The sequence below is a fragment of the Doryrhamphus excisus genome, linkage group LG1 (genome assembly GCF_037039965.1).
Source record: "Doryrhamphus excisus strain RoL-2023G ecotype Guam linkage group LG1, RoL_Dexc_Guam_v1.1, whole genome shotgun sequence".
Classification (NCBI taxonomy): Eukaryota; Metazoa; Chordata; class Actinopteri; order Syngnathiformes; family Syngnathidae; genus Doryrhamphus; species Doryrhamphus excisus.
This window is the reverse complement of record NC_136357.1, coordinates 10,088,147-10,110,465: the sequence shown is the minus strand read 5'-3', so window position 1 is coordinate 10,110,465 and position 22,319 is coordinate 10,088,147. Positions and strand designations below refer to the sequence as shown.

Genomic DNA, 22,319 nt, shown 5'->3' with positions numbered 1-22,319 from the left:
GTGTTTTGTCTCACATAACAGGCTCAAGCCACTCTTTGTTCTTATTTTATAGCAAAATGTCCTTCCCACCCTTCTGCGTATCACTGGCTGGACTTGCCTTCCCCCACATCAGTTTATGTCAAGAAGGCCACGATATCTGTCCACAAGTAAATGCCTTGCAGCCCGACACCATCAAACTGCCTCAGTGAGACAATACCAGGATATGCCCACTGATCGCCTGGCTGAGTGATTAGTCTTTCAAACGAGCCTTAGGCAGTGCCAACCCAAACAATTCTGATGGAAAACACAAATGCAGGCGATATCTCACGCAAAGAACACAGATTTTGGTAGTGCCACAAGCGCAAATGTACAACTAATGTGTGCCAAAACTGCACGCAAACAATGGGAGCTAGGTCTTAAGAAGAGATGCAAACATCACCTATCAGCTGGGAAAAAAAATAAAGGCATTGGCAGGTATAAAATAACACTTCCTGGGACAGTATTTCTTGATTATACTGTACAATGCATGTTCCAAGGCATGTGTGTATGTGTGTGTGTATAAACATACATATTTATAATGTGTATATGTATATGTACGTATATATACAGGGTCAGACAAAATGATCTGACACATTTGTAGGTTAAATAAAAGGTAAATAAAGTAAAGAAACAAAAAAGTGTTTGTAATTTCCATATAATGCCAATTTGTTTCATTATGTTTTAAAAATTAAATCAATTCTGGGGCGGCCGGTTAATTTTTGCTTCAATGCAGATCCAGTAGCTCTGAAGTTGGTAACCCATAACAAGATCGTGTTTCGAGCTGGTATGAGATCATGTCTACCGACATTGAAGTGCAAACGGCACACTGATGTGTTCCAGTTACAGATTTGTTTGTTTTGATAGATGTTTCCACAATGAAAGCACTATGCTCACCAGTCCAATTTATCGAAGCAACTGAAAAAGAAACAAAAAAATTGGCATTATAAAGAAACAAAGCAAAATGGCATTATATGATATTTATATATTTATATGTTATATGATTTTTTTTATTATATGTACTTGTAAAATAAAAACACTTTTGTGTTTCTTTACTATATTTGTCTTTTATTTAACCTACCTAAATGTGTATTTGTATATATATATATATATGTGTATATATATATATATATGTATATATATATATACACACACACACATATATATATATAGTAACCTGCACTATACAGTTCTGTACTATTCTTTGCGGGGAGAATGACGTCATTATGGTGTACATTCAAGTCTGACAATGACGTCGTTGTAATATGCAGTCAAAAATAATCATAACAAAAATAAAATAAAAAGTATATCATAAACGAAAAGAAAAATAACAATCGAAGTCTACATTCTATTCTTCCTTACGCTCGGGGGGCGGAACACTTTTATGCGCGCACCACTGGCGACGCGGAGCAGAGCCACGCGTGGACAGGAACCTCACTGAACGACCACACTGCCGTGTAAAGGTCCGCTTTTTCTCATTTCCTGTTGCAGTCCATTTATTACCAACAGGATCACCGCCATGGCCGCACTATCTGGGGGAGAGACGTGCATCAAGTACCTGATGTTCGCCTTCAACCTGATCTTCTGGGTGAGTGCATTTAAATGTTGTTTGTTGTTGGCGTGTATGGGGAGGAAGATCCTACGTATTTGCATTCGTGCGTGAGTGGGTTACGAGAGTGAAAATGTCCCGTAGACGCACAAACGGTATCGAACTGTTAGAGACACGCTCGGTTCATCGTCACAGTTCCACCCCTCCCCTTCCCTTCCCTTCCCTCCTCTACTGGGTTGATTCCTGGCACCGGACCGCCACTATAAACACAATCCCAGTGCGTGTGGAGACTCAGCGGGCTGCTGATAATCCTCCCTAGTGGCCAAGTGACCCACTTCCGTACAGAGCACACACACACACACAGGCGCGGTACTTTAAATGCAATGGTGGCGACTGTCACGGTGGGAAACGTTAATAATTGAACAATTCTGACTTTTATTCACAGCTCAGCGTGAGCGCGCGTGTGTGAGAGAGATTGAGTCCCTGGTATTTGGGGTGGGCAGATCGATTCAAATATCGATAGTACGATACCATGTAATGTCGTTATTGGATTAATACAGACATGATATGATTATATTTTTCTACGTTATCTTTTGATTTTTTTCACAAATATCCATGTGTTTTGGTTGTGTCGTTCATTTTGTCTCATTATTGATATTGTTACTTATATTGTTACTTATACACAGATTATATTGTGACCTTTAAACCGTTCTATACCGTAACACATCCAAAGCCACAAAATAATCATATTTTTCAATTCAATTAAAAAATATGTATCAGTGTCACTGTGACAACACTGGACTTGTAGTTATTGGTATCAGATCGATAGCAAAATTAGCAGTATCACCCACCCCAACAGCCCAAGCAGGCTATTTATGTCTCAAGCTTGAGGGGTGTGTTCTGACTGTGCATTTGTTTATAGCTGCTACAACAGTAGCATATGTCTGTTTGGCTTCATGAGGATGTTTTGACCTTTTATGGGGTTTCTAAGTTTTGCAGCTATTGTTAGAAATGGCCGCGACAATGCATCCTCAGGGGAAAGACATGCAAAGTGTGTGTGTGAAAGAAGAAATGCACTGTTGTAAAAATAAACAATGCTTTAAAATATATAGCATAAAAACAACATGTATTGTCTAGGCCTGAACCAAAGCCACAACCTTAGGTAAACAATATACTGAGATCCAATACAAGAGCGCTCAAATACATTTTTGTGCCTTTATGGGCCTTACTTTGCAGAAAAGGGCCGTCACCAAACTGTTACCACTCATCTGGAAGCATAGAAATGTCCATAAAATCTTTTAAAAAAATAATGATTCAGGGGGAACAAAATGATATAACCCCATCCCTGTATGACTGACTAATTGATTTGGAGATTTGTAGTTCAGACACAAGGTGAGTAAATACTACATATCTCAGAAGACATTAGATGTCAGCATGTTCAAACAGGACCCTCTGTGTTGCTATCAGATGCTAACACACTTGGCTGAGTGCCTGCAGGAGTTGTACACACAATCTGTGCAAGCATGAGCATGGAACATAAAGCGGAAGGAACATAGGCGGGCCGGCAGTTTGTTGAATAACACTGATGTTCTTGCCACTCCCCAAAAGCGCAACAAGTTTCAGAAGGAGGGGCATTTACAGCGCTTTCACTTTCCAAAGAGTCGTTTTTTTTGTTAGCTTCCAAGGGAATTAAAGGTTGTCATCAAATCGTTATAGCGGGAACTACATCAACATGACTGGGGGGATTAAATGCATCAAATATCTCCTGTTCATATTCAACTTTTTCTTCTGGGTAGGTGCGCTTTCCTTTTCCTGGTGTGTGTGTGTGTGTGTGTGTGTCTACGTGAGAGACAGAAAGAGAGGAAGAGGAACTTCCAGTAATTTCCAGTGAATCAAAACTGAACAGAACATCAAGATAGTGTATTAAATTTAAAGCGTGCTCACTCTATGAACACATGAGAGGACCTTTCAGGCAAAGTTCAACAGCCACTTAATGTTTTAAAGTGTATGCACTCAAAACAAAATGGTGTCGTGCATGTATTACTCCAAGTGGAGGAATTACAGCAAAACATTAGTTACACCAGCAGGAGTAAATTAGAGCCATTATAAATGCTGTTTAACTGGAAACATCTCCACAAATGTTCTGATACAGCTCTCACATTGAATTAGTGCAGTTCTAGTCAATGTGTGTGTGTTTTGTACTGCCTTGTACCCGACCGAGTGTGTGCAATGCTTGTTAGAGTGGTGCTAACTGAACTGAAGTCTGTGTGTTTGTTTCATTCAGCTTGCGGGTACCGCTGTCTTCGCCATTGGGCTGTGGTTAAGATTAGATTCGAAGACCAAAGGCCTGTTTGAAGGATCAGACTCTCCATATGTGTTTTACAGTGGTAAGAGGCTCAGTGGTGTTTATCAAGGATTATTAGGAGGGGAGTTCATTGTATTTAATTCACAGCATCTTTAGTGCATTTACATGCACTATTAATGGAACATCATGTCACTGGTTTTAGTTAACAGAATTATGCTCTGTGTGCTATATTGACAGGGAAATGTGTGCAAAGGGGCATATATTTGATTCCCAAAAACCAGGACGCTCAACCTGACAATGAAATATCAAAACTATGCTGTAATTTACTCAAAGATGCCTAATCATTTTAATATACATTTAAAGTATGCCTCCTGTGTATGGATAGAAAATTATTTATAGAAGGTATTTGTAATCTAACAAAGACACAAATTTCATTGGAAGAACATTGAAAAAGTGGAATGAAATAATTCCAAAAACAGAACAACATAGGAACTTGGGTTCAGATGCTTAAGTTTTAGAATGTAACCATTATTTTCAAACAGAAAAATTAGGGATTTGGAAGACCATTTTCATCCATCCATCCATTTTCTATACCGCTTATCCTCACAAGGGTCGCAGGCATGCTGGAGCCTATCCCAGCTGTGTTCGGGCAAGAGGCAGGGCACACCCAGGGCTGGTCGCCAGCCAATCATAGGGCACATATAGACAAACAACCATTCACACCACACTCCTATTCATTCCTATGGACAATTTGGAGAAAACCCACGCATGCACGGGGAGAACACTGTGCCAGCCCGACATTTTTCATCACTTTCTGAAAAAAAAATCTCAGGAAGGCCAAAACAGGACATGTTTTGGGAAATAAGATGTTTGGTCACCGTAATGTATAGTAGTTGGTGATGAGGAGCATACTCTACAATTACAGACTTTTTTATGAGGCAAGATGGCATACAACTTTATAATGTAACGAACACAAAAGTAAGAATTGTTTTGAAATTCAGTGATACTTATGACATAAAATGCTATTCTTTAATTCGATTTAATTATAACCTAAATGCTCTTCTGCCATTTATAGTGAGATTTATGGCATCCATTTTGATTTCAGTAACCAAATATGGTTTCTATACCCCGGCTGCTGGGACGCCAGCCTGGTGAGGATTAAGTGGCATAGAAAATAAAGAAATTGATGAAATATGGTTCCTTACCCAATAAAGACCTACATATACTTTTGATGGAAAATAGCATCATTTGGGAATGTTATGAATGAATTGAAACAAACGGGAGTTTCCTGTTTTTCATGGCGCCGAACAGTACTAAACATCAGGTCTCTGAAACTGTAAAAATGTTTGTTTATGTGTAGGTGTTTACATCCTAATTGGAGCTGGAGCCCTGATGATGGTAGTGGGATTTCTTGGATGTTGTGGTGCCATCCAGGAGTCTCCCTGTATGCTGGGGCTGGTACGTATCCAATCAATATCTTTTAAATGCTAGTTTTTGTCAGTGTTTATTAAAGAGGGCCAAGGTCTTATGTGTTTTTTTATTGTTCACTTCCTGTGTAGCTCATTGCATGCTCCGTCTGGCCTTAATCATCTTGCACTAAATCTCCAAGTAGGAGGGGTCTCTGTACTGTAAATGAAGTTCCACTCAGATGACCTCTCTAGTTTATGCACACAAGTGAGCACGTGTCTAATGATTCTAACTCCCTTTTCTTTCTGTAGTTTTTTTTCTTCCTGCTTATAATCTTTGCCATTGAAGTCGCTGCTGGCATCTGGGGATTTTCCAACCAGAGCAAGGTAACTCACAGAAATAGAACAAGCTTGACAAAATAAAAGGAAAAAGCTAAAGTAAAACATCAATAGAAACGTATCAATCTTTCTTGTGCTTGTGTGGCAGGTGGTGAATGACATTACAAACTTTTACATGAAGACCTACAACACCTACAGAGATACGGGTGATGAGCGTCTCAGAGAGACTCTGCGTGTGATTCAAACTGGCGTGAGCTTCATTCTCATACATTTATGTCACATGGCAAAAATGACTCAAGGACAAGCTTGTCAGTCATGTACACAACTACCCTTCATTTTTTACAGACACACCTAAGGCAGGGAACCATATTTGGTCCCTTAAACTATTAAAAAAAACATCCTAATTTACAAGTGAAAGCAGGCAAAAGAGTGAATTCCGAAATGCTAAATTGAACTCAGAACATTTTACTTGTTTCAAGCATTTTGGCATGTCTTAATTGTTCCCCTGGCAGAAACGTACTGTATTTCCAAACCTGCTAACTTTCAACTATCATAAGATATTTCATTTGTATGCATATGGAAGTATAACTAGTGTTGCCTGGCTACGCCACTTGTCTATGACTTTAGGAAAAAATGAAAAAGCTTTTTGTATTTTGTCATAGCTGAACTGTTGCGGTCCAACTGGTGCTGTACTGGAGGCTGCCAAAGACACCTGTCCTCAAGGAGATCTACTTGAGGAGTTGATTATCAAGGTACGACCACATCTTGTATATGCAGAAAATGGATATGGTACAAAAGCTTTAAGACTTGTCTTATCGCTTCAACGCCGTGAGAGATGGCGTAATTACATGTCAAAACACATAATAATGGTGTAGCTTGTCACACACATTCCTTCAGCCTTCTCGCCATGGTTTCTATGGCAACAATGGTTTTATTGGAGCGTGCATGCTGGCTGTTTGTGTTCCATCCCACAAGTCAGCATTGGTTCATGTCTTTTTTTTGTGTGTACTTTAGAACTGCCCTGAAGCCATTGAGGACGTGTTTGACTCCAAGTTGCACATCATAGGAGGAGTGGGCATCGCAATCGGGGTCGTTATGGTAATGCAATCACTTGATTGGCCATATAACTCAAATGGAAATGTAAGAAACTAACCTGATATGTCTTGCAGGTGTTTGGGATGATCTTCAGCATGCTCCTGTGCTGTGCCATCAGAAAGTCTCGGGAGGTGGTGTGATAGCCACTGAGAACGCATCACAGGGTCCTTGTTAATGTTGCATGATATCATTCCTAGAGTCACATGGTTCCCCAATGCCAATAGAATCACTGCTTGTTCAAGAGGGTCTATATGGTTGTCGGGCCCAGCTATAGAATGGGTGCCATCGATGCTTCACTGACAATGTGAGAAATGTATCACTTTGAGACCATTTGAATGAAACTAGTGCTTGTGTAATACCACCGATCTTAACAGAAGATCATCTTGTTGATCACTTTTATCTCGTGGGCTCACCCTACTGGCAAGAAGAGCTGTGGACCGCAGCTCACCCCAAAACCTCTTCAAAAGAATACACAAGCAGCCAAATACACAACTGAATTGATTTTTAATGGACATAATGCTAAGTTGTAAATAATTTTTTAAATTCCAATTTAAACGGGACCTATTATGCTTTTTCCTCTTTTCTGGCCTGTAAAGGTTGTTAGGATGTTGTATTCTCGTGTTAAATGATGGTTTCAGATAATGAGGTGGAGGCTCTGAACACACCGTTTCAGACAGTACTTTCTAACATCCAATAACTGTGAAATCACAGTTAGCCTGGCTTCCTTATCTGGTTGTGCCCGGGTAGCTGTATGGGCGATACTAAACTATATGAAGCTGGACTATCCGCCAAACCATTAACTGTTAATGTTACTTAGTCATGTTGAAGTCAGAGGCGCAAGTAACAATTTATAAGTGTCGTAACTGTGTAAGTGGTTGTATATGTAGCATTATAGAGTGTGCATACAAGGAGTGGGGTGCAAATTATAAGGTCACCGATGTCTGGAGTTGCTAATATCATTTTTCCACCAAAATCAATAGTTTTTTAAACATTCGTAGTCCCGCAAAAAATGTGGAGTGACCACATTTATACTACAGCTCTTGTAGAAAACCTACGCTATTCCTATTTTTCGTACATGGTAAGTCAGGGGTCTCCGGTCAATAGCTCCTAAACACTTTTCAAGGTGCTCTCCAAAGATTTTATTCATTTATTATCAAAACCTATACTGACAAAATTAGAAACTGCAGTTCGGGAGTAGTCCAGGAGTCTTTGGGAAAGCTTGAGAGTGTGACCAATCACAGCGGAGTGGGCATGCCTGGAGGCGGGCCATGGGTGGAATCAATTTAAACAGATCGTTTTGGAAATCCAATAAAAAATAGCTTGAATAGGTGCAGATTCTGGAAAATCTCGAATTATTTCTGTGCAGCTTATCATGTGTAGGTGCTCTAGAGTCCAAACAACTCTATACAAAGTGCTGAAATTTTAGCATAATAGGTCTCCTTTAATAGTAGTATCCCAATTCATTTGTGACCAGTTTTTGTTCAGCTGTTTTTAAATGCCTTCAAGTTATGTCACTTTTCATATATCTCTTCTCTGTTTTCTAGATATACACTGTACATTTAGATGTATTTTCATGTCATTTCACAGAACGTTTATACCTTTACCCCAGACAATTCAACAGCCAAATAAACCAAAATGGATTGAGTTTTTGATCTCATCAGACTGTTCTAATACTGCACTCCACATGAGCTACTACTATGTGATCTACTATAGAGTCCGGGAGCAGACTTGTTTCCATAGATGAGCCATCATGGGTGAACCATGTTTGATTCAAAGCACAAGATGGAGTGCTGTTTTGTATTATTTTTCTTTTAAACTCAAGACTCTGCTCGATACAAAATAGTGACTCACTGTGAAGAATAGACTTTGTGTGGGTATGATTAGAGCATGGGGAAGCATGCAGTGATTTGATTGTTGACAGTCTGGTCTTGACACCCTCCTTGTGGCCTCCACCTTCAGATGCCCATTTCAGATAACACTGATTATAAAATGGAATGTGCATAATTATGAGATTTTTGCTTTGTGCTGGCCAGGGGGGAAGAGAAAATGAGATAAGAAGTGAGAAGTGTCGAAAAAAAAACCCCAAAAAACAGAAGCCACAGTGAGAACTTTAAAAAGAAGACAAGCCAAAACAAACACTTTCATCGACCAAAACAAAAGGAAGTCCACATTCTGCACAGTAGATTGATGAGTACCTGCACATTTTAATATAATTTTAGTTGGAATGCACAACCTAGCATAAACTATGTAGTGTGTTAAATTTAGTAAAACTACATTAGAATGAAAAGAATTTACAAAAAATATGAAGAAAACAAAACAAAACCCCAAGAGCTGTTTGGACCATCATGCTATTTGTCATGCATTAGCTGCCAATCAATAATAATATTACTTACTGATAGCACCTTTGACACAACAATTATAGCTCAAAGTGCTACACATTGAGAAAGTTTCCATAAAATGGAATTTTATAAAGAGAAAAGGCTTGAGACAGGTAAAAATAAGAACCAATTGATTTTACATAAAATTGAATTAACACAAATAGAACAGAATTTAAATAAAAATGTAATTTTTAATTTGGTTCGAGTTGCAGTAAAACCTCACATACATAAATTATGTATTTAGCCCCATTTTCATCTCCTTTCAAAGGTTAATAAAAATGAAAAATGTTTTAATTTGCCTCTCTAATGTCCTTTGGTATTGTATTGGTGCATAGTTAGCAAGGGCGGCATCCCCAATTTTCTTTGTAGTATTTCTTGGAGCTGCTATGTAACCCCATGTCACCTGACCTTAGTGTTCTATTTGGTATCTAATTGATCAGTGAGTTTGCCATGTATATAGGTCCTGTCCCATTTAAGGCTTTGTAGGTGAGGAGTAGTATCTTAAAATCAATTCTGTAGGTTAGCGGTAGCCAGTGAAGGGATGTGTTCTCTCCACTGTAACAACTGCAAAACAGTAGTCAAGTCTGCTTGAAATAAAAGCATGTATCAGTTTTTCGGCCTCCTTTCTGTTAATACTTTGGCTATGTTTCTAAGGCGGAATGCAGTTCCTGCCCATCCACTCATTTATTGCTGTAAGGCAATTTGTAATGTCATCAGGCTCCGCGGGGATGTATATATATATGTGTGTCGTCTGTGTGGTTCTGGAAGCTGACACTATGTTGATGAACATTACTAGAGTAGTGTACTGAAGTGTAATGTGTCCATTCAAACAAGAAAAGCCTTCAGGACTACCGGTACTTTTTGCTTTTCCTTTCAACAGAAATCTAGTTTTGATAAAACTGGCAACTCCTCAGAGAAAAGATGACTGTATGGTAGGTTTCCCCCATCCCCCAGACTAGAAAAGTGTACTTTTAGGAACTGCAACTATGCAATTTCACAACCACAGACCTGGAAAAACGGTTTAAAATTGACCCCTTGGAAAAGTGGCTGGGTTTTTTTTGCCATCTTTTGGGTCCTACCAGGACCCCTGATTAATCAGAAAAGTGTAGTTTGAGCAACTTGAAAAAATTAGCCTCAAGAGAGAAGTTGGCTAGAATACTGTAATTCCCTAATAAATTTATTTAAGCCAAAAATGGTAAAAAGCAATCTGACAAAGATCTACTCAGTAAATTACAAAGTCTAAAATTCAGTATAAGAAGGAATACATGATTTTATGTTTGTTATATTCACCATTACGTTGTCAATATTCATTCATTCCATGAAGTATGAGGGCGAAAAACGTATTACATATACTTATACATATTAAAACACATGGACATAATAGACACATAGTATTCTCTGCAGCTAATATGAGGAAAAATTCTAATGATCCTTCATATAAATATGCAAAAAAAGATGAAACTGTAAACTGTTTAAAGTGCAAAATATTCAAAATGGTACCTGAGTAAACACCTTTCAGACATTAGTCTTCATCATCAGAGGAATACGTGGGTCTGGATGGTTTTGGATTTAAGTCAGAGGACACGTGCAACACAGTGTCCACTCGGAGGAGACTTTTGACACACTGCAGTACAGCCATAATTAGATAGTATTTACAGGAGACAGATTCAAGTCCGGATGACATTTTAAAATTGTTTGATGATGAAGAATACATACTTGGCTCTTCTAGTGCTTGGCTAAACTCTGGCTTGCAAAGGATTCTATCCGGTCGGGAAGGATCACAACTCCAGACTCCTGTTTGAACCTGCAGAAAACGTCTTAGATTGTCAGAGTAAATATGTCTCGGAAGACACAGTAAAGCATCAGCCAAGAGCTGGCATACAATGGGGACATCTGTATCTGTGGGATTGGAAATGGTATGAGTTTTGCCATGTTGTAAGAGAGTGTGATGTAAGAGAAACTCAAAAGTTCCACCAGCAGTTATGGCAAAGCCGGGCAAAATTGAAGATGGAGATTTGCCTGATTGTAAAGGTATTGCAGTTGCATCCAAGGGCTCCCACGTTGTACGCAGCATACGGATGACATCCTCAATTGCATGTGCATATTGATCTGTTTGCCCTTCCCCTAGGCCGCAGATGACGACAGTACTTGGTTTGGCCATCTCTTCCTTGGAATCAGGGAAAGTCACATGGACATACCTGTAGGAAAAAAAAACAGAAATTTCAATAAGCAAATCAGATGGGAATGATTATATCATGTTGAAAGAAAATGTTTTTTTCAAACCTATGTGCCCCCAAAAGTATTGGCTGGCAAGAGGTCAAAGAAGCAACATGCTCTGGTTGAATCCCATGGCAGTCTGTGACAGGTGAGGCCCCACTCAGGTGTATAAAGAGAGCCAGCTCATCTTCACTCACACACTCCACAACGCACATCTCCGCTTGTGTAGCTAAAGCCAGGACAGCATCAGACTGTTTCACTGAAGACAGGAGAATCGAGACTCCAAGAGTCTGAAGGTTTGCAAAAATACACTCCAGTGAGTTTTCAGCCCAGGCACTAAAGTGCAAAATACTCCTGTCGTGATGATTTCTGTGATCCCCCATTGTTCGTGTTTGTAGCTCCAGCATTTCTTCTGCATTAAGCCATTTTGGTTGCAGGGATATGGTAAATACAACTGCCTTAACTGGGTCCTGGCGAACGTTGTGGTGGGGTGTTGCAAAGTCCCTATGGATGACTTGTCCTGCAATGAAACGTGAACAACTAACAGGAAAGCCTACCACAGCTGTATGCAGGGCAGGGAAGTTGTCATTTAGAAACTGGAGTGATGAGAAAGTAAAACACCTCCAGTTAATGAGCAGTTTGCAAATGAGTTCACTCATTAAGTCACAGTGGGTACAACCCAAGCGCGTACAAAAGAAAGTTCCAAGCAACTTCTGAAGTTTGTCATAGTCAGTCACTGCATTTGCAGATAAATTATTTACCAAAAGACGAACTCCACGGGGAGCCACAGCAACAGTGATGAGATCCTCCAGTTTCTCCTGTGTGAACTCCAGCATTTGCTCCATCAAGCGCCTGGCAGTGGCAGACTCTGCGGTTGACTTATAATTGTGTGGTACAATAGGCTCTTTAGAGGCTGCACTATGAATGGTCCGTAATAATGATGCCACCAGGAGGATAAAGGACTTTGATCCATCCCCTGTTTTCCTGCTGTGCTTCCTGATACACTCCACCACCATCCTGTAGTGAAATAAATATGACACACTAGACACTGAGAACATCCATAAAAGAACATGCCTGTGTTACCGAGCAAGTGGGTGTTCCAGTCGTAGCACTGTGAGAATTTGTGTCCCACTACGGCTCAACATTACTTGTCCAGTGTCTCGCGTGAACAGCACCTGTCCTCCCTCAGGGCCGAAGCTGCGGAGGATGACGGCTTCCAGTGCACACACAGTTTGCAGGACATGTTTCAGGTGAAGACACTGCACACGTTGCATCACTGATGACAGTGGCTCGGGGAGTCATTGGAGGGTTGGGGATTCAAACTTCGCTTCTTCCATCCATCTCAGTCACTCTGCCATTGTGTCCTTGGGCAAGACACCACACAGATGCAGTATATAAATATGAATGAATGTTTGGTGGTGATCGGAGAGGCCGTTGGCATGAACTGGCAGGTACGTTTCTGTCTTTCAGTCTCAGGGCGGCTGTGACTAGAGATGTAGATTTACACAACAAGTGTATACTTTGTCAACAAGTACGCTTGCGACTAAAACAGCACTATTAAAATATGCACTAATCAAACAATACATCGACCGCGTTCGTGTATATTTAAATAAGAACATCCGACTAACAATTTAAGTAACAAGTCGCTCATGACAAAGACATAGGTAACACTGTTAGCATCTGCTAGCTAGCCATACAATTGCTAAACTGAGTGAAACCGGAGATTGTCGCAAGCTCATTTTGTTACATTGTTGGTCCTATCAAGCCGCTCTAAGCGACACTTTCTATCCATCTAAAGACATATACTGGATAGTATATTTTATGGAGAAAAACTGAAAAGAAACCTCACCATCTGTCACTCCAAAGACCACTGCTTCCCTCTGTATCCTGGAGACGGAGTTTCTTCGCTTGAAGTAGCGCATACGCACAGTGGCTCAAAAACCTTTACTGCCATCTAGCGTCTAGTAGTGTAAATCGTTTTTAAATTATTTGGTTTATACGTACATTTTGTATTAATTACAGATGCTTTAACTGTGCTAGGTATTTGGTTGTAAGCGTATAATGCATGTTTACACTCATTATTCATAATTGTATTATACAACAATACAAACAAATGTTTAAAAAGTGGTAGGGATGGCCTGAGAACTTTGAACGTTAACAAAATCAGAAGGTCTAGAACATGTTATATGAAGGGCACAGACATTGACCTTTGTCAAAAATGATCCAAACACACCAAAAGTGCGCTGTAGGTGTTGTCTCACCGTTCTTCCTGTACAGTATTGCTGATCATTTTCTTCAAGGTTAACAGAGACCCGGGTCGGAACCTGATCTGTGTGTGTTGCTGCAGAAACCACATCCAAAGTTTCTAAATCAGGCAACAACATCATCTATACATAGACAATATCAGGAAGTTCTGCAGTGAGATGCTCAACAACACACACGGATATATATGCACACACTACTCTGAATGTTAATGCTGGCTATTGCTGAACCCTCAGTATGCTAACGAGTCTTTTAAAAAGCAGTGTCACTACACTAATGAATATTCATCTGTGGACCGGAGAGGGTGACTAGTATGGATGGGACAGAGGTCAAAAGAGGAGCTTTTTAAAAAGACCCAAATTAACGCACCTTGAGAGAGAAAGAAACTTTATATTCCAAAATATCTTCTCTCTTTTTCATTATTTGACCAAAAATGTTTGAGATACACACAAAAAAAGCACATATTGACTGCACGTTTTTCTTGTGCTGATCCAGTCCTGTCATCCTTTTCTCTTCCTCCTCCTCCTCCTCTTGCTCCTCTCTGTGGGGAAAGCAGCACTTCTGAGTCTGAACGTTGCTGCTGTTGGGACAAGCAGATACTGGTAGGTCTGTTTATTATGTACTCTATTTGATGCAAAACTATTTTAGACAAGGAACACTTACCTGTATGTAAAAACATTAGAATTATTATATTATATACTTATTTAGTACTCAAGGTTTTTGGAATTATTGTGTCTGCAACTTTTTTGAGGATGAAAACCAAGTAAAACATGTTTTAGTAATGTATTAACTACCTTGTGAGTTTGTGGTGTAAATGAAGATGAAAAGCAGGCCCTGTGTAATATTTAGTATAATTCTTAGAAATGTTGTGAGATTATTTACAGCAGGCACCACAGTAACAAATATTTAGAACATTTCCACATCATGTTTATTAAGACAATACAACAATCAAATAGTAATTATTATAGAACTTACTAAACTGCGACAACACCCCCTGATAATACTGAATAAAAGTCAAGATTTGATGGCTGTCACCTACAGTACACGTAGTGAAGGCTGAAAGAAAGCATGACCTTGGCTCTTAGCTGCCACCGCTGTAGAGCAGCACACAAGTCCACGTGTGATGCTTCTCTCGTCTCCTTCACGTCAGCAGCCGGGTCACATACAGTCGTACAGGGTGTACATCCTGCTCCAGTGTTAGTGCACACCCAGCAGAAAAAGGAGAAGTTATTTGAAACCAACAGTCACGGCAGAATATTATTGCGTCAAATGCATTTGATCAATTGGCTTTTATCATGCATTTACAAATGAGCCTATTTGTTTAGTTTTAGAAACAAGTTTTTGTTTTGTTTGTTGCATTTTTCCATGAGCTCAGATGTTATCTGCAATAAGCAGGATTATGTAAAAAAGAAAAAAAAAAGAAAATGGTAATTCAGGGTGCATTCACAGCATAATATGACCACTATCCTCCGCTGACCCACACTCGAGCAGCACTGCACTCTTTCAGGATTTGCAGTTTTTTTTTACTGTAACATTGTTGATTTTGTGAGCCATTGTTTAGTTCTATGGTGTAAAGTAGCTGTTATCACTGATAACATGTGCCTGTGCATGAGCAACAGCGATGAGTGAGGCTCCGTAAGGATACCATGACAACAAAGCATAGTATAGTAGTAATTACTAGGGATGAGCGAGTACACCACTATCTGTATCAGTATCTGTGTGTGTTCACCCATCTAAATATCTGTATGTATCTGTACTCTGAATAAGCGGAGCATAAACCGGAAGTGGGTAGGGTTTAACCGGAATTGGCCAGAGCTTAAATCAGATATTTATTGTTGATTATTCAGCTATATGTGTACGGTGTGTTAAGTGATCTGTAAGACTTATTAGCTTTTCATATCAACTCTTCTACAACTTTCTGTTTTTTTCTTAGTTACTTTATGTTTTATTTTTCTGTTTGTTTCTACAATGTGCTGTTCGCACGCTGAGGAAAAAAAAAAGATCCACAAATGGCCCGCAGGTCACTAAATGACCCTGCCAAAAGACTGGATACAGGCTTCCACAGCAGTGCACACATACCCAGTTGAGAAAGTGAGGATTAGTGGTGCATTCAAGGATGACTGAACAAAATTTGAAATATTAAATCTTGACTAAAAAAACATGATCAATGAAGTATGTTGTTAGATTTTAACAGTGGTAGATGTATGCTGTACATTTGATATGTACTATTACCTATTTATAAATCGATACTGACCTAGTGATAATGAGAAAAAAAATTGAAATTATTTTCAGAAAAAAAAATATATACAGTCATGGAAAAAATTATTAGACCACCCTAAAGGTACATTTGTTTGTATAGATATGATGATAATAACACAAGGTTAATGTAAGAGATGGTATCTAGCAACTTTCATGGTTTTCTTGATCACCTCAATGTCATTATTTTCAGTGCATATGAATTTACACTAGTCAAAATAAATGGATACTAGGTGTCAGGTGTTCACGGGCCTGGCACAGATTGCTGTTGGTGGTGTGATGTCAAACAAATTTTGGATGCAAATAGTCCCTACACACCGATAACGCGCTGTGCCTAGTTGCCACAATCCATGGAGGGCCCACATTTTGTGCAAGGGAGCGCAAAATAGCAAAATGGATGCGCATCGCTGCTGTGAAGTCAGCCCAAGGCTGGAGAGGAATGATTGACAGCACACAGCAGAATAAGATAATAAAATTGCAACCAAATCCAAATTCATCCAGTTTTTTTCACATTACTTAATGTGTGACTACGTGTTGTGATATTGTATCCTATTTTGTGTTGTGTCAGATGTAGCTACAACATGACGGGTAACCATCAAGATGATGTCCCAATCATACCAACAAGCGCCACCCATTCGCCGAACACCACAGATAATGGAACGCGTTCTGCAGGCCAGAGTGCCAACAGGTTCATGAGTGAGCAGCATAAAATCCACAGTGAGTTAACTCAACTAAGTCAACCTAACAGTGCTGTGACACCATGAGTGGGTTTGCATATTATCACATACTACAGTATTAATTGGCCCTGTACCTTAGAAACCGCCCATGAATGATACAGGAAAAGGCCGAAATGATACTGTGTCAAAGCCCAGGGCAGTGATACTGATAAAATATAGAGTTTAACCATGTCCAGTATCCGCCCCCGTAGCCACTCAGAGCGCGCTGCTGTGGTATCGTGCCCGTGAAACAACCAATCAGAGAACAGCGAACGAGCGTGAACACACAGCGTTTGTTTTGCTGAAGTCTGTGCTCTGTCAACATGTCAGCGGTTGACACTCCCGGCGAAAGACAAATAGGGAAAATAGCAAATAGAATATTAGAAATGGAACGTTTTATCACCATTTATGAGGAGGACACTCTTGAAATGATTGAAAAAACTGAAAATGCAAATACAAGTCGGAAAACCAAGGGCGACCTCAAGCTTTTTTCTGAACGGCTCATCAACTGCAAGAACAAACGAAGACTGGTAGAAAGTATTCCCCCGCCTGAGTTAGACAAATACGTGTCTATGTTTATTTTATCAATCAGAAAAGAAAATGGGGATGAATATGAGCCTGATATAATACATGTAATAAACAGAAAAGTTTCTGGAAACAAAATGGTCTTTTGATTAAATAGTACGTGATAATAAGCTCATGATTAAATAGTATGTTATAATAAGACCTTCGGTCTCGGGCTGATACTGACACTTGGGGGCATGATACCTGGCCTGATACCAGACAAACCATGTGATAACCTATAATTATATATTTTTTGGAGATAACTAGCAAGTAAAAGTCATACCTGGCCAATCGAAATTACATAAGAGACTCTTATTTCTTTTTCTGTAGTCACCAGATAGTCACCAGAAAAGTGTGAATGTTTTTAATATAGTATGTGTTTTGGTTTGCAGCATCATCGTGGGTTGTTGCCGCCCTCTGTATTGTGAGTTTGTGCGTGCTGCTCTCCTTTGGTGTGTGTGCATGGAAGAAATGCCTGAAAAAGGACAAGGACAAGAAAAAGGGGAAAGAGAAGAGCAAAGGAGGAGGCATTGACACTGAAATGGATGAAGGTTACAAAGAGGTACACCTCCTGCAGCCTTGTGCTTGTAATATATCACAGCTCTGACATCTGGGCCATGTAGGACTAGTCACTTTGTGTTCACATAGAAGGGATGCACTGCACATCACTCATGTAGGGTTACACTGTCCTGAGGCGTGCATGCATAAACCTGACAAAGCACCGAGCTGCGCTGTGTGATGATAAGAGTTGAGCGAGTATCAAGAGCAGTTACACAAACTGCCAAAGATTCACACTGATTCTCTGATTTTATCATGTTGACATGTTGTGTGTGTGCATGTGTGTGTGTGTGTCTGCGTACAGCCGCTAAAAGTTGAAAGCAAGAAGGAAACAGAGTTGTCAGACGCTGAGCCAAAGGAGGATGACAAGCTTGGAAGACTACACTTTACATTAGACTACAACTTCACCGACAACATGGTGAGATGTCCAATATCACAACACAACAATAATAGTCACAGTAATTGTGTGATGCAAATTTCTCTGTTTTCTTTTTTTTTTTTTTTTTTTTTTCTCTGTTTTCATGTTCTAGCTGGTAGTTGGCATCTTGCAGGCCATGGGACTTCCTGCCATGGACGTGGGCGGGAGCTCGGACCCTTACGTAAAAGTTTATCTTCTCCCAGACAAAAAGAAGAAGTTTGAAACCAAAGTTCATCGGAAGACACTCGAACCGAACTTCAATGAGACCTTCACATTTAAGGTAATTTCTTTTTTAATGCTTTTTTAAAACTTCACATTCTTTTGTGTCAAGTGTAAAAAGAAGTTAACCGCAGTTACTCTTGAAAAGGTGGGAACATGTTAACTTGCATCATGCCATCATGCATCTGACGTTCATTTTTTTCTTTTATTGTTTTAATGTTGGCCGAGTGGTGAGCGCGCAGGCCTCACAGCTAGGACATCCGAGTTCAGTTCCTCCCTCGGCCATCTCTGTGTGGAGTTTGCATGTTCTCCCTGTGCATGCGTGGGTTTTCTCCGGGTACTCCAGTTTCCTCCCACATTCCAAAATCATACGACTCCAAATTGTCCAATCGAATGTGAGTGTGAATGGTTGTTTGTCTATATGCGCCCTGTGATTGGCTGGCGACCAGTCCGGGATGTACCCCGCGTCTCGCCCGAAGACAGCTGGGATAGGCTCCAGCACCCCCACGACCCTTGTGAGGATAAGCGGTAGTAAATGAATAAATTAATGTTTTAATGAATGCTTCAGTCCTATTGTACTATCTATCCATTCTATGGTTATCATCACACTTTTGTGGCAGCCTAAAAACACACATAAGTCAAATAATTCATCTAGTCTCACAGAATATATTGAAATCTCATTATGGGACCTTAGAGTAATATTATTTTCCAGAGAACTTGAGCTAAATACCCAAATGTATGACTTTACAGCATAGAGTTTGAGTCATGATATTTAATGTGAATACATGTACTGTATGTGTGCGCAGGTACCGTACACCGAGCTGGGCGGGAAGACACTGGTGATGACTGTATACGACTTTGACCGTTTCTCCAAACACGATGCCATTGGGGCTGTGAAGATACCGATGAGCAGTGTGGATTTCAGTCAGTCGCTGCAGGAGTGGCGGGACCTTCAGAAGGCAGAGAAAGAAGAGGTGGGAGTGCGTATAATAAACAGGAAAATAATTGCACAGATTTGAGATTTTTGTATAACCCAAGATGCTTTATTATGTATACCTGCATTATAAAGGACTACAGTTTCTGGTGTTTTTTTGTGATGAAAGAGTGACTATTTATCAGAAAAACACCAAATTGGTTCTCTCTTTGTGACAGAGCGAGCGTCTCGGGGACATTTGTTTGTCCTTGAGGTATGTGCCGACTGCAGGGAAACTGACAGTGGTGATTCTGGAGGCCAAAAACTTAAAGAAAATGGATGTGGGTGGATTATCGGGTAAGTGACATAAGACGTAATCCCTAACTGGATCACTTGTTTTTGAGAAAGGGAAACATAAATGGAAATTGAAAAGCAGTCAATCATGATGCTGGATGATGAATGGGTTGCAGCACATCATATTAAAAGTCCCGATTTTCTTTGTCAGACCCTTATGTGAAACTCCACTTGATGCAGAATGGGAAAAGACTAAAGAAAAAGAAAACAACAACCAAGAAGAACACACTGAACCCTTACTACAATGAGTCTTTCAGCTTTGAAGTTCCATGTGAACAGATAGAGGTACAGCATCCACACATTACTGCAAACATAAGACCACATGATAATACATAAAACATATACAGTATGTCTGATGTGGAACATGTGTATATCTTCATTTCTAGAAGGTGCAGGTAGCAGTGACTGTGTTGGACTATGACAAGATTGGAAAAAATGATGCCATCGGTAAAGTACTGCTGGGTGCGAGCAGCACCGGCACTGAGCAACGCCACTGGTCAGACATGCTGGCAAACCCCAGGCGGCCGATTGCACAGTGGCACAGCCTTCAACCAGAGGATGATATCAATGCACTGATTTCCAACAAGAAATGAACATCTTCATCTCTAACGTTATTACAATTCAACATAATGTAAAGTGTAAGCAAAACTATATACAAGCAAAATAAAACTACACCCTGTCGTGATGCCAGTCAAAGGAATAATGTTTAAAGAAGAAGACTTCATGCATCACACTTTTAACTGTCATACAAGTGTAAAAAGAAGTTAACCACTGTAAATATGTAAAATGTGATAGATAGATAGATAGATAGATAGATACATAGATACATAGATACATAGATACATAGATACATAGATACATAGATACATAGATAGATAGATAGGGATGGATGATAGATGGATAGATGATGGATAGATGATAGATAGTATCTCTCACACACACACACACACACACACACACACACACACACACACACACACACACACACACACACACACATACACAGGATGAGACAGCACTTCTGCTGACAATTTTTTCTTATGTATTTATAATCTTATTCATTTAACTCTGGTCTGTGTAGTTAGTCTAGTTAGTTAGTCCCTGTTAATGACTTAGTGCTCTTTATTTTAGAAGCTTTTTGTAAAAATCTGAGAAGCCGCATATAAAAATAACCTATTTTTCTATTCTGCAGACAACATTTTGTTTGGAATAATTGCGTTTTGACAAATGATTAAGAATATTAAACCAAAAGCAATAGAAGAAGACAGAAAATGCCAAGCTGTCCTCCACAATATTTGCTGTAACAGTGGAATACCTCAAAAAGTAGACCTAGTAGACTATGGGTGTCCAAACTTTTTCCTGAAAAATCTAAAACCAACCAAAGATATCGAAAAACAGCAAGCATGTAAGCTATTTACTTTAAGTAACAAAGCATATTTTTAGTACCAGTGTTATTACGTTTCAACTTTTTCTCATTACATTATGCCTTTTTCCTCTTCTTTCAACTTCCTGTGGTTTATTTTACTCCTCTTGTTTAATTGTGTTTTTAGAATGTGCTGTAGACCAATAAAAATGATGGGCCCTAGTGGGTAGATCGATAAAAATGTTTATAGTGTCTATAGTAATTGTACTAGCGTTATGAAATTAAATTATATATCAGTTCTCTTCTATGTTTACTTTTGCAAATATTGATGTTTTTTGGTTGTGCAGTTCATTTTGTCCAAATGTTGATATTCTTATAGTTACATATTTATACATCATAAAACAAAAAGTAGGTAATGAGTCCCTGGACATAGGAGAGCTTAGGATTTGAATGAGAGCCAATGTAGTTTTTGCTTTTGTTGTGGTTATTATTTACTGTTGACTTTATTTTGGCTAAAACAATTATATGTAATAAAAGTGAATAATTGTATTAGTTTGTTACATTGACTTATATTGTTGTATTTATCCATCCATCTTCTATGTCACTCATCCTCATCTTTTAGTTTCTGTTTCAATAATAGGGGGACAAATAAATGGCTTGTCACCCAACATCAACATTTTAGAAGTGAAAACCTCTGGGAGGGACGGGGGCGTGGGTGCGCGGCGCTGCGCCAGACTGCGCTGTTCATGAAATTGGCAAAGCGCGCTGGCCACACAATGTTGGCATGGTGTAGAGTAGGGGTGGGCAAACTTTATGACTCGTGGGCCGGAATATATATTTAACACACACACACACTGATTTACGCTTGAATTATTTGTCTAATTTAATCTGTAAAAGTGTCATACAAAAAAATAAATTTTTTGAAATTCAAAAGTTGAAATACTTAGAAAGCAACTGGCGGCCGGATTCAAACGCTTGGTGGGCCGCATGTGGCCCCCGGGCCGTAGTTTGCCCACCCCTGGTGTAGAGGGTCTACATCTGGTCTACGAAATTAAAGCCCCATATGTCTTACTCTTTTCTATGCGTTCTGAAAATATAAAAACAAAAAAAAGGTTCCAGTAATGCTTAAAGGACCAAAATATGGCAACGGTATTACATGTTATCATGAATGTATGTGTTACTGGATGATCGCTGCATGCATATAAAACCATAAAACCTTCTTGTAGGTTTGTGGAGCATTCTTTGTAGTGCTATAGGTGTATCCCATTATGTGCAGTTTTAATGTTTTCATTCCTTTGGAGAAAGCACATAAAAGAGAAAGACTTGTGTTCATGTCTCAGATAAGGAAAAAAAAGTGCAATTTCCTTTAACAGTCACCCAAAATATACACAC

The 22,319-nt window shown here is 39.5% G+C and overlaps 3 protein-coding genes across 5 annotated transcripts; 2 read left to right on the top strand and 1 right to left on the bottom strand.

Moving 5' to 3' along the window:
• The first annotated feature begins 1,404 nt into the window (after positions 1–1,404).
• Positions 1,405–8,354, top strand: cd9a (CD9 molecule a). 2 transcript variants are annotated; one of them, XM_058074607.2, is made up of 8 exons: positions 1,405–1,603; positions 3,849–3,951; positions 5,230–5,327; positions 5,588–5,662; positions 5,763–5,864; positions 6,277–6,366; positions 6,629–6,712; positions 6,784–8,354. In XM_058074607.2, the coding sequence occupies exons 1-8, from the start codon at positions 1,535–1,537 to the stop codon at positions 6,847–6,849; spliced, it is 687 nt and encodes a 228-aa protein (XP_057930590.1). In that variant the 5' UTR covers positions 1,405–1,534; the 3' UTR covers positions 6,850–8,354. The 2 variants fall into 2 exon arrangements, with proteins under 2 accessions (XP_057930590.1, XP_057930591.1); XM_058074608.2 differs by lacking the exon at positions 1,405–1,603 and adding an exon at positions 2,959–3,356.
• A 426-nt stretch (positions 8,355–8,780) lies between these two features.
• bbs10 (Bardet-Biedl syndrome 10) lies at positions 8,781–13,247 on the bottom strand. 2 transcript variants are annotated; one of them, XM_058074600.2, is made up of 5 exons: positions 13,154–13,247; positions 12,388–12,668; positions 11,371–12,321; positions 10,804–11,285; positions 8,781–10,711 (listed from the first exon to the last, which is right to left on the bottom strand). In XM_058074600.2, exons 2-5 carry the CDS (start codon positions 12,576–12,578, stop codon positions 10,662–10,664), a joined length of 1,674 nt encoding a protein of 557 aa, XP_057930583.2. In that variant the 5' UTR covers positions 12,579–12,668; positions 13,154–13,247; the 3' UTR covers positions 8,781–10,661. The 2 variants fall into 2 exon arrangements, with proteins under 2 accessions (XP_057930583.2, XP_057930582.2); XM_058074599.2 differs by having other exon boundaries at positions 8,781–11,285.
• Positions 13,248–14,131: 884 nt separating this feature from the next.
• On the top strand, positions 14,132–20,390 carry LOC131131103 (synaptotagmin-1). The gene is made up of 9 exons (XM_058075479.2): positions 14,132–14,168; positions 16,391–16,539; positions 17,495–17,664; positions 17,965–18,078; positions 18,191–18,358; positions 19,104–19,271; positions 19,450–19,567; positions 19,716–19,849; positions 19,951–20,390. The coding sequence occupies exons 2-9, from the start codon at positions 16,404–16,406 to the stop codon at positions 20,155–20,157; spliced, it is 1,215 nt and encodes a 404-aa protein (XP_057931462.2). The 5' UTR covers positions 14,132–14,168; positions 16,391–16,403; the 3' UTR covers positions 20,158–20,390.
• Positions 20,391–22,319: the final 1,929 nt, after the last annotated feature.